Below are 12,683 nucleotides of genomic sequence, written 5' to 3'. Positions count from 1 at the left end.
ATGAGTGTGAATCTGAACGATACAGAAAACCCTGGGGGGCATGGAAATTTGCAAAACATAGTTCGACCTAACAGGAACCCTAATGATAATTTAGATCAAATGGTAGAAAGGATATTGAATAGACATGGATTCGATGTAGGTCGGAATGAACGCCCATACTTCGTGTCAGCCTTTCCAGATTATATTACACAAGTAGAATTACCCCGTGGAATGAAAGTCCCAAAATTCTCGAAATTTGCAGGAGATATAACTGAGTCAACAGTTGAACACATAGCTAGGTATGGGGTCGAATGTGGGGATTTGGCTAATAATGAATACTTGAAAATGAAATATTTCCCAAGTTCGTTGACTAAACATGCTTTTACCTGGTTTACTACCCTGCCTCCTAATTCGATACATACTTGGGTACAGCTAGAAGGTAGCTTTCATGAGCATTTCTTTCGAGAGGAAACAAAGGTTAGTATAGTCGATCTAATGAATATCAAAAGGCAAAGTAATGAAACATTAGATGACTATTTAAATAGGTTTAGGCAATTAAAATCTCGATGCTATACTAATATCCCAGAACATGAATTGGTTAGAATCGCCGCCACAGGTTTAGACTTCTCAATACGCAAAAAATTAGTAAATGAACAATTGAGGGACATGGCTCAACTTGCTGAGAAAGTGAGGAGGATTGAACAAATTAAATTAGAAAAGGAAAAGTTGATGAAATTCGACAAGTTCGTTCGAAAAGAAAAGATAGCGTATTTAGAAAGTTCTGAGTTAAATGAGGATTCTAATTATGAAGTTGTAAGCGAAGATTTCGAGATTAATTTGGCAGAATTGCGCCCTGGACCTACATACCAATGTCAAATGCTAAAACCAGGAGGTAATATAGAAGGGAATTCGACTAAAAAATATAGTTTTGACGTTAGTAAGGCAGAAAAGATATTCGATACTTTGTTAAAAGATAAACAGATTATACTCCCAGAGAATCATAAAATTCCACCTTTCGAGCAAAGAAAAGGAAAGAAATTCTGCAAATATCATAATATGTATGGACATTGGACTAACAGTTGTGTGCGTTTCAGGGATTTCATCGAGAAGGCGATTACTGACGGTCGCCTGGCTTTTGAAGAGAAGGAAATGAAAGTAGATGTTGACCCATTTGCTGCCCATACTGGCTATGTTGAACCAGTTTCGATGTCCATCAACATGGTGGAAGTCGCTGCTGAGGACGATGATAGCATTGAGCCCATTTCTGATGAGAAGCTCGAAGAGTTAATGGAGGATTTTGCTAAAGAGCAAGAACCCATATACCCAAAGGAAGGAGATAGTCTGGTGGAGTTTTTATCGAAGAAAAAAGAAGCTGATAAAGAGGTCATGTTGTGTCCTCGATGCAGTGCTGTCTTCGACAGAGCAGTGGCTAAGGCTTTCGAGGAGTCTGAAATAATGAAGAATTACAAAGCTGAGAAGCTGCGTGAAAAAGTGAAGCCCAATGCTAGGTTGAATGCTGGTCTGAATATGAGGCAAGTTCATATGCCTCAATATAATGCCCCGGTTGGGAAGATGGAGATGTATAACTCGTCTAGGTTCGGCAATACTTTTGTGCCGAACGCGAATGTGCCTGTCGGGACATGGAACGCACCACCTAGGTCTATGATGGGTCGAGGTAAACAAGTAATGACTAGCATAGGAAACCCGGGACAAAGAAATGCAGGAAAATTTCCGAGCTTGACTACAGGGAATGTTGGAATTCCAGCTGGGGGATATGGACGTGGATTTCGACAGCCATTTAACAACTTAACCAAAACCCAATGGAGGAGGCAGCAAAGGATGCGTAAAGCAACCTTTGAAGGTATGGGAGGAAATCGTTTTTCAATCCCAGTTCCTCAAAAAGGGGAATCTTCTGGCAAGTTCATCGAAGACGATGAAGACATGATAACAAACTGCTTCGAGAGCGGTTTCGAGGATTCTTTGGAAGATATTTGCGGGGTAGTTTCCATTTTACCTTCGGAGTATGCTGGTGCTATGGAATCCGTGAATGAACAAGAGGATATCATCAGGGAAGACGTTTTCGAGGACCCCAATTATGAGTCCAAAATCATAAGGGTCAATCAAATCTCGAGGGTTATCCCTAAGTTCAACTCTGCTGTCTTCGACTCTCCCACAGAGGAAATGAAAGGACATCTCAAACCCCTATTGTTAACACTGATGATCGAGGGGCAAGAGGTAAACAAGGTCTTGGTCGATGGAGGCGCAGCTGTGAATATTTTGCCTAAGACAATGCTGAAAAGGTTTGGGAAATCCTTGGATGATCTGAAACCCCATAACATCATGATCTCCGACTATGCAGGCAAGTCTTCACATCCTGAAGGTATGATTCTGCTCGATGTACAGATCGGAAGTGTGAAGAGGACTACCATGTTTATAGTAACACCTTCCAAAGCAAACTTCAACGTGTTGCTAGGTCGGGAGTGGATTCATGGTGTAGGTGCTGTTCCTTCGACCGTACACCAGAAGATTTTCTTCTGGAACGATGATGAAGGTTTAAAGGTTCTCGAAGCTGATCAGAAGACTTATGAAGTTGGCATGTATTTTGCTGATCAACAACTGACAGCATTTGCCAAGACCAAACCTTTTGACGCTTACAACTCTGGGGTGATGGATGAAGAGGAAGGTGTCAAGAAAACCTTTTGTTGGGATGTAAAGAGAGGATTCGTTATTCGAGCCGAAAAGAATTCGGCTCCATTGGATGCATGAAGGACGAAGATCCTTATTCGAGCTTTTTAGCTCGAATATCGGCCTACGTGGCCGATCAAACGGCCAATTTGGCCGATAAAGATCAATTTGACAATGAGGTTAGCACGGCCATGTTGGCCGAAGAAAAACAAAAAAAAAAAAGAAGAGATGGATTTCGAATCAATAAAGGAAAAAGGAAAACAACAAAAAGAAAAGGAGTTCGAAATCGGGAAAAAGAGGGAAGAAAAGCAAAAAACAGAAAATCAAAGGGACGAAGGAGTTTCAGATAAAAATGAAAAGCAAAAAGAAAAAGCAGAGCTAGAACTCAAACTGGATTGCATTTTTGATGATTCACCTTTGGGTTTCGAGAGTGCCGCTAATGGAGAGCATAAGTTAGAATCCCAAGATCCGCTCGAAGAGGTTAATCTGGGAACTATCGAAAATAAGCGGATCACTTACATTAGCAAGTTCTTGCAAGGGGAGCTGAAAGGGGAGATAATTCAAGTCTTGCATGAATACAAAGATTGCTTCGCATGGGATTATGATGAAATGCCAGGTCTGGATCGAGAATTGGTAGAACATAGGCTACCAATGATCCCAGGAAAGAAGCCCGTGAAACAAAGTCCTCGAAGATTTGCTCCTGAAGTGATCGAGAAAATCAAAGGGGAAATTGAGAGATTGCTGAAAGCAAAGTTCATCAGAACTTCGAGATATCCTGACTGGATCTCGAATATAGTGCCAGTTATAAAGAAAAATGGAAAACTCAGAGTTTGCATTGACTTTCGAGATCTCAACATGGCAACTCCCAAGGATGAGTACCCTATGCCCATTGCTGAAAATATGATAGACGTCGCTGCAGGTAACGAGATTATGAGTTTGTTAGATGGTTATTCTGGATATAATCAAATTTATATTGCAGCAAATGACGTGTCGAAAACTGCCTTTCGATGCCCAGGTGCCTTAGGCGTCTATGAATGGGTGATGATGCCATTTGGTCTTAAAAACGCTGGTGCGACTTATCAAAGAGCGATGAATTTAATCTTTCATGATTTGATTGGTAAGTTCGTGCAAGTTTATATTGATGACATAATTGTTGGCTCAAAACAAAAGAAAGACCATTTATATCATTTGAAACTAGCCTTCGAGAGAATGAGGAAATATGGTTTGAAAATGAATCCACTGGGCGTGCCAATTTGTTTACGGTGGAATTAACCATCAAATCCTGGGTTCTTTTTATTTAGACTAGCATACGAACGTATTTCAATTTAGGTGTCTTGCTGTGCGTTATCGTGTTACCGAGAATGGGGAGTAGAAGTAAAATAGTCTTCTTGTTCTTTGTTTAATTACGTAGTGTATTCATGTACTGGAATCAATATGTTCGCATGTGTAACGTAATTTGATCATTGTACGAAATGAACTATGATTTGCATTGCTAACATATATATTGTTCACTCTGTTCATATTATTATTTGCTTGCATGAGCATTGCTTGTTAGTAGTAATAGAAGAACATTTCGAAACAAGTAGTTGCTAAGACTTTTTCATCCTACTCTCCATTCTCGGTAACACGATAACGCACAGCAAGACACCTAAATTGAAATACGTTCGTATGCTAGTCTAAATAAAAAGAACCCAGGATTTGATGGTTAATTCCACCGTAAACACTATGATATTTCATTTCTCTTCTTGATGTAAAAACCCTTTTAGAATCTCGGACTCTTTTCAAAAAATTTACCATTTACTTGTAACATCAAGGTAATCCTTTGACGTTAAAAACTAAGAAAAAATTATCAACGAACCAAAATTCTCATTTTCATGAAATGCTTTAAGTAGGAAAGAGAAAGCAGAATGCCTTAGAAGGAACCATTTTAAAACCTTTCATGTTTAAACAATTCCATTATTTGATTATTTTATCTTGAAATTTGAGTCCTATAAAATCATGTCATCCTTTGACAAAATCATCTAAAATCTAAAATCCGCCGCAACTTATTAGATGTAGTGTAATAATGTCCTACCTCCACTATATCTTTTAGAAGTTCAGGACTGAAGGGATATATTTGGGGGCCATGCAAGATGGATTCCCAAACTATCATCAGACTTGATTGTCTCTGATGTCTTTGAAGCATCTTTATATAATAGTTAAACAAAAACTCAAGTTGATAATCTTGACTTCTCCTTTCTGCATGTTGCAAGCATTCAGATAGACATCATAAGTACCAAAGTAATGTTATGCAGCAACAGATTTGTTGCAAGACAAACTGCTTCTACAGGACACTAAGTGTCTGAAATAATACGACATTTAGGAAAAATAAGCATGCATCTGTCTGAGATCAAACAACAAATATCAATTCCTACCAGCATCGTTATGGAGGGAAAGCTAACTTAGCTTCAATTTAAATCACAATTAATGAGATCAAACAAGTTTACAAACCATGTATACTTCATAATAACTAAAGATTAAATTTCATCAACCACTCATAGAATACTATTTATTAACCTCTTCATAAAGTGATAAAACTTAATATACTGAATATAGAATCTTGATGTTTTCGATACAATTTTTTGGTACAACTGAAAACGTTAATAATATTGAAGTTTTCTGAACAAATTTTCCTTCAACTAAAAATGTCAATTCTACTAACATTTTTCTTTTGTAAAATAAAGTCGTCATTCTTATTAACGTTTTGCTTGTAAATGTCCACGTAGTCAAAATAATTTATTTCGATAAATTATTTTTTAAACAATTATTTATGAAAATATTTTAAAAATATATATTTATTCAGGCCAAAAGGCCGTAGGATTGTTCTGTGTTTTAGTCAAAACTTTATGAATGCATTTCAACTTCTCTAACATAGAGTCTGGCATACTCTCCAAACTAAGAATAGTCCACCCAAGTTGGGCTGTTCGAGCAAAATCTACAAAAGAAAGATGAAACGAAAAATGACGTGAATTCATGTAACAGGATTAAGTATAACCAATAAACCAGTAAGGGACACAGCCATTAATAGCATTTTGTAACTCTAGCAACATACATGATCATTCATGACATGCATATCCATCAGATATGAAAAGTAAAGAAATCATGTTAGGTCTTATTATAGGAGAAGAAAATAACAAAGAAAAATGATATAAATTTCTCTATCAGTTTAAATTAGCTTATGAATAAGCTGATGTGTACTAACTTTCTCATATTAGCTTCTTCATATGCTTATTTTTAACTTATGCGTACCTAATTTTAGCATATGGAGAAAATTATTTAATTTTTTCCTTCGCATTTTCTACTCCTATAAGTGTCCATGGAAAAATTTATCCAAAAAAGTCCTTAATCAGCTATTTTGAAACCTTTACCAGCATAGCACATTAGACTCCTAATTAGTTACAATACTAGAGTACATACTTTTCCTTCCTAGCTTTTGAAAACCGACCCCAACTACTAGTACTGATATCAACTGGAGTGCACAAAAGAGTATCTACATCAGAAAACTCTCAATTGAGACATCTTCCCACCATAGAAGTCAACGAATTGGGACAACAAAGATAGTTGAGCCTCTGATGTGCTGAGGGAGAACAGGTGTTCATTCACATCTTCGTACAATACAACGCTAAACAGTTGCTCATCATCGTCTGCTGTATCTGTTCATTGTTAATCAGCAAACTAGTATAAGCAGCTTGTTTGCAATGAATTTGTATTGCATTTCAAAGCAAAGCAATAAAGCAAAATTCAAGAGAAGCCCATTACACACACACACGTACATTAAGATAGAAGTATAGTAATGAATGCAAGGAGAGAAAATCCCACCTGACTTCCTACGATCAGGCATCCACTGATCACAATCTCTAGAAGACTTCTTCGGACCATTAGATCCAAGTTGAAACGTCATTAACTTCACCACCATCCCCACCATTGATATCAACTTCTCATACTTGAAGTCAACAATCCAAGCAACTAGATAAATCAATATATTTCAATGGTTCTAATTGCTCTTTACTTTTTCCTTTTCCACAAACCTTTTGGCTGAGGTATGGCGGAAAAAAAGGACCTTGTCTTTAAAGTTGGTAACCACAACTTATGAAATACCTACTCCAACCCAGGAACTACACATGACAAGTTTCTAACACTTCGATGTTGGTAACCACAACTTGTGAAATACCTACTCCAACCCAGGAATCAGACATGACAAGTTGACTTTGTAAATCCATTATATAATAAGAGTCTTCGATAAATGTTTAGTCAAGAATAACTGTCAGCTTAATCTCTTGGCTTGTGTCCAGGTTTGTTGGAGAGGTGTCTAAACTTTGTCCAACAGATGTTTGAGAAAAAAAAATTTTAAAAAAAACCTAACTTTTAATTGTGACATGACAGAGGAATGTTGACGTTGTTAACACTGTCTAAGGTGTATCTAACAAAAGTCGTATTGAAATGTGTCGGACATGCCAACACACCATTTTACAGAAGTGTCCGTGCTTCATAGACAGCAACCACAACACAACAACTCAACTGAATACCAGTTCATCGGCTTGAACATTGCCTAACTTTGCATGTTTGCATAAATGGTAAGGGGATCACAAGAGGTTGATGGTTGATGACATTAGCTAACCAAGACTCACCTAACCTATGATATCTAATTAAATAGTGAGAGGAATCACCATTCAAGTACTAGACTTTATACCTTACTGTTATTTTGTTAAACACGTACTGACTTAAGCGTGGGAATATCCTTGTATGTTATCACTGTTACCACACCCATCCACCATGAAGAACCATCACACCCATCCACCTTGGAAGACCTTTACATTGAACTACCGACCTTGTATGTGCCACCAACACTCCATCTTACCTCGTTCAACCAAACATAATAAATTTGATAGCTGCAACAAGAATGTCAAATTTGATTCTGTTTATTGAAGAATATTATTACTTGTTTAACTTGGACTGCGTTATTAAATTATATTTTACAGTATGCTAGAGCACTCTCTTCAAAGTGCCATTAACAACAAAAATTCAATGATTAAAAACAACATAAATCAAAGCATAGACATCATTCTAATGTTGTGTTTAGATAGAGAATTTTAGAATCCCTTAATAAAATAATTTCCCCTTAGAATGATGTCTATGCTTTGGTTTCTGTTTATGCCTTTTCAAGCCCGGGACACTTTTATGCTCATCAAGGTTGAACCCACCTGTAAACAACGAACTTGCTGTATGATGTTATCAATATCTTCCTTGACTAAAGACATAATCTGTTGCAATTTAGCATCCTTGTGAAGTAACAGCATTCACCCTAATCAAACAGTTCCTTATATGTTGAGTGCATTTATCAGATACCAGTGACAAACTGCTTTCAGTTACAGCTGATCCCATTCTCTTCAACACAAGATGATTTATGGTACCAATCAAACAAGAAAAAGCACGGTAGGAGATAATAATGCTGAGTACTTGATTGAATGGAGGGAGCTTCCTGCCTTCCTGTTCATCACCATTTTCTGGAACGCACTGAGATACAGTAAAATATGTAATCAACGAAAGTACTAAAATCAATTCATATCAGCAAAAATTAAGATCCATTGCTTTAGGGAAATAAAAGAAAAAAGAAGAAAATTAAGATAAATTACCAGAAGCACTTACTAATATCAGAAAACATAATAGGAATCTTTCAGTCCTATAAGCAATGGTCATAACTACAAAGATCTATGCTACGAAAAATAAATACCATACAACCAAAAATCTTCCCTTCAAGACCTTCCATAGCATGAACCAATGGAATAAATTCCAGGAAACTATTTATTAAAGCCAGCACTAGATCCTTCAGTTTCTTTATGTTATAAGAAAAACCTATGCAAACAGATAAGCATAGAACAGGACAGTCAATTATTGACAACATAAAAAGCTTACCAAAAATTGGACATTTGAAAATTAAGCAAAATCATACAACAGTAGTCAAATAGTTATTTCTTAATCAAATTGTATTTTTAAGTTAATGTACTGTATGTACCATTAGAGCTCACAAACGCATCAACTTGAAACACAAGCAATACCCTTTTCCCAGTATCCTATTAAAATTAGGAAAACTATTAGAAATAAATTGATGAATGGAAGAACAGAAGATAAAATAAAGACAGCATTAATCACAATGAAATGTTTCACACAGCAGATAGTTACCAGGTCTGAAATCCCAAGAATTTAAATCATAAGTCATAACTCCCACTCTATTCATAATAAAAGTCTTTGTCCTTTCCAGATAGTAATGTGCATTATGATTTGTGCATGACTATTAATTACTACATGTATCCTGATAAAAAATTACAAGTTCCAGATACATATAATTCAACCAGTTTAAGCATAAAGCTACTAAGAGGAAATGAAATGACAGAGAGAGAGAGAGAGATTGCTAAAGCAAAAGTGCAAAGAGGTTCATGTCATATAAAGAAATTCCAAAGCTTGAATAAAAACGACTGAACAGAGCATTTACAATTATATTGCCAATTCATCTCACAAAGTCTAACCAGTTTTCACAGTTAAATGAAAATAAAATACCTTATTATGAAAATCTGTTTCTCTTTCATTAATGGCAAGAGTGACAAGCAGCGAACCAATCCAGTAAAAGCATCCTTTAGTTTTTCTTTGTCCTGTAAATAATACTGGTTCTTCCTCAGAATATCCTCATAATTCTGGAAAATCTGTTAACCATGCAACCAGCATAAGTAAGTGAATTCTAAACTTCAAATACAACAATACAATAAAAGGAGAGATATAGAAGAAAAAAAATTAAATTAAAAGTAGAAAGTTATGAATCTCTGGAATCAATCCATGTTGATACAAAATATCTTATGTAGCAATCAAAGTTATAGCACGAGCAGCATTATCAAACAGTAGACCACTGAAGAGTAAGGCAAAGTACAAAAATAACCAAAAAGAAAATATTAGTAGAGTCTTATTCACCAAATCAATGCCATGGAGAAAAAGAATGCCAAACTATAAATCAACTTATTAGAACCTAGGTCATGCAAAGCGGAGGACAGGGATTCCGCAACCAATCTTATGACCTGCCTGTAGTTTTGCACCACAAAAGTGATTGCAAACTTGGTAACTGACGAATTTGGAAGGCCAAGTCAGCAAATGAATCAGCACTCAATATAGTGCCATTGAAGCTACTTAAAGAAGAATGTAAATTAAAAAAATGGTAGTAAAAGATTCTAGTTTTCATTTAGCCATTCTATAAGTACAACATTTAGAATTACAAACTTCTTAGACGACTAAATGCCTCAGAGGACACTTTTATCTTTTCTGAATTACAAAATAAAGATGCCAACGAATTCCAGACAGAAATTTCTGGAAGCTTCCCCTGGCTTATCATGTCCTCCAACCACATAACTGCTTCATATTGCCTACCTAAGGAGCAAAGACCCTTAATGAGTGAATTGTAACTGTTGGTGCAAGGCCAATATGATTTAATTGACATTTTCTCCAGAAGTTGGCTCGCCTCAAGATACCTCCTCTCACTGCAAAGCATTTCCAGCAAAATTCCATAAGTATCTCTATCACCCTTGCAACCCACCTTGTTAGACATTTTGTTCAAGCTCTCAAGTACGGTCATGGAATTTCGTACATTGCATAGGTTTTTCAAGAGAATATTGTACACTCTAGCAGTTGGTAGAAAATTGACTTTCACCATGTCTTCCTCAATTACCTTGATTGCTTCATCCACCTTACTAACCTTGCACAATGCAGCTACTTTTGCCTCAAAGATAGAATGTGTTGGTTTAAAGCCTCTGTCTTGCATTTCAATGATGACTTTATCAGCCTCACCTATCTTACACTCACTGTATAGATCAACAGCCATGGCATTATAACTAGCCAAACTAGGAATTGAGCCCTTGACCAAAGTTTCGTGAATCAAGCGTTTAGCGCTTTCTATATCTTTACCATCTGAGAACTGGCCAAGATCAAGTCGGTTGTGACATCGCTTTGGAGCCTTCAGTCCTTTCCTCAAAATTTTACCCAGAATTTCTACTGCTTCTTCAAATTTTCCAGCATCACATAAAGCATCCAAAAGAGTTCTATAGATCACAATATCCTCACCATTACCTTTCTGTGAGATCCTCCAAAACATTGAATACAACAAATGGGTGGCCTCATGCAACCTCCTGTCTTGGCACAATCCCTTCATCAATATTGCATAACTATCCCTATTAGGGTAGCAACTTTGATAATCCATCTCTTGGAATAACTGCAATGCCAAATCAGAGCGACTCTTCTGACATAGAGCATACATAAGTAAGTTCAATGCTTGAGTCCTGGACCTCACTTCCCAACCACAAGAACTCTCAACAAAAAGGCGGTGCGCAGCTTCAAGCTGGTTCTTCCTCACCATTATCTCCAACATGGTGTTGAAGGATTGTGTCCAATTCACACAGTTAAAGTGAGGAATGCTCTTATACAGAGAGAGTGCTTCATCCACCATCCCTGCATTGGCATATGTCTTAATAACTGACACAAAAAGAGAATCCTTGCATTCACATGAATCATTTCTCATCTGCTCAATCACATCCCTCATCTCAGTGAGTCTCCCTGATGTTCCAAGGATGCTGATCATGGTGGCATAAACAGGACCATTGTGGCAGTAATTGGGGTATTTGGATTTGGCATGATTGAAAATGTGAAGAGCCTTTAAAGGGTTCTTTTGGGTTTTTATAATCTGAGAAAGATAGGTTGGTGTCAACACTCTTGGCCATCTTATGCTCATAGAACTTGAAACACAAAACAAAATACTAACGAATCTAAAACTGTTCCTCTCTCAATATGCTAAAAACACTTCAGGTTGACATACACAGGCGTTCTTCTGATACAAAAAACAAAACAAATTACAACCCAAAATTAAAAACATCAGTTAGATACAAAAAAAAATATATATTAATAATAATCAAGCTTAGCAACAATGACAATAGATTGTGATAAATAGGAAAAAGGAAATAAATAAATAAAAATTTACTTTTTTTTTTTGAAAATAAAAGAATAAAGGTCTCTGTGTTGTTAAAATCGCGACTCACCCCGTAAAATCGTACGATTTTACGGTATGCGGAGAACTTTCCGTGCTAAATCGGATGCTTAATCGTTGCGGAATAAGATCGGAGTAAGATCGCGATCTTCCGCGTGAATCGTGGGATCTTCGATCTCTCACGACTCAGAAAAATAAAAACAAAATATTGGGGCAGATTGCAATCGGTGTTCGCAGCAGAAGAAGAGGAAGAACCCAGCCGCGGAGCAGTAGAAGAAGAACGGAAGTACGGAACACGCACGCACAGCCCCGGATCAGTAGAAGAAGAACATAGCTCCGCAGCAGAAGAGGAACGCCTCACGGTAGCAGGCACAGTAGAAGAACGGAAGGAACACGCACCACGCACGCACAGCCAAAGAAGAAGAAGAAGAAATAGAAAACGAAGGAGAAAAGAAAGTTAAGAAAAATTTCACCTACCTCTCCTGACTTACGTCACGAGTGAGCCCTGGTTCAGTGCTTTAGCATTAGACATTGATGGTTTGAGGCAACTCAGAAATATGTTGAGGCAGTGAGTGAGAGATGAAGCTGAAGGAGGACACAGCTGAAGAAAAAAGCAGTGAAAGTAATGGGCCAATTTCATCCATTACTGTTATTAGTGTGGGCCACCTTAATTGGGCTAGGTCCAAAAACTCACCCCCTACATTGCAACAAAATCCACCCCAAAGAGACAATTAAAATGATTGAGATAAATGTTATAAAATATATTTAAAAAGAAAAGCATTTGTTTCTAATTTATTTTTATTTTAAATAATTGAGATAAATGTTACTTTGTGAAGTTGGACATATAAGAAGAAAGTTTTAATTTTTTAAAAATAAAGTGCTTTAGAAACCAAATTTAATATTTAATTCCTCAAGACAGGTCAATAATTAAATATAACTAAACTGATATTAATAATAATTAATT

General features: G+C 36.7%; 2 protein-coding genes across 13 annotated transcripts; one reads left to right on the top strand and one right to left on the bottom strand.

Annotated features, from left to right (window-relative positions):
- On the top strand, positions 1–2,745 carry LOC145958314 (uncharacterized). Its single transcript, XM_083075255.1, has one exon. The coding sequence runs from the start codon at positions 1–3 to the stop codon at positions 2,743–2,745; it is 2,745 nt and encodes a 914-aa protein (XP_082931381.1).
- Positions 2,746–5,847: 3,102 nt separating this feature from the next.
- Positions 5,848–12,340, bottom strand: EMB3101 (Tetratricopeptide repeat (TPR)-like superfamily protein). 12 transcript variants are annotated; one of them, XR_003802907.2, is made up of 7 exons: positions 12,197–12,340; positions 9,259–9,401; positions 8,717–8,774; positions 8,350–8,556; positions 7,905–8,217; positions 6,523–7,592; positions 5,848–6,356 (listed from the first exon to the last, which is right to left on the bottom strand). XR_003802907.2 is itself a non-coding variant. In XM_020346303.3 (2 exons), exon 2 carries the CDS (start codon positions 11,465–11,467, stop codon positions 9,959–9,961), a length of 1,509 nt encoding a protein of 502 aa, XP_020201892.1. In that variant the 5' UTR covers positions 11,468–11,563; positions 12,197–12,340; the 3' UTR covers positions 9,906–9,958. The 12 variants fall into 12 exon arrangements, 3 of the variants coding, with proteins under 3 accessions (XP_020201892.1, XP_020201893.1, XP_082930878.1); XR_014433820.1 differs by having other exon boundaries at positions 8,435–8,556; XR_014433821.1 differs by having other exon boundaries at positions 8,440–8,556.
- Between the last annotated feature and the right edge of the window lie 343 nt (positions 12,341–12,683).

This window comes from Cajanus cajan, chromosome 1 (assembly GCF_000230855.2).
Source record: "Cajanus cajan strain Asha chromosome 1, NIPB_CcT2T_4, whole genome shotgun sequence".
Classification (NCBI taxonomy): Eukaryota; Viridiplantae; Streptophyta; class Magnoliopsida; order Fabales; family Fabaceae; genus Cajanus; species Cajanus cajan.
This window is presented reverse-complemented; position numbering and strand designations above follow the sequence as displayed.

Bases quoted from the DNA above. Each gene is read 5' to 3' on its own strand.
- EMB3101 (XM_020346303.3), bottom strand. From the start codon at position 11,467: ATGAGCATAAGATGGCCAAGAGTGTTGACACCAACCTATCTTTCTCAG.
- LOC145958314 (XM_083075255.1), top strand. From the start codon at position 1: ATGAGTGTGAATCTGAACGATACAGAAAACCCTGGGGGGCATGGAAAT.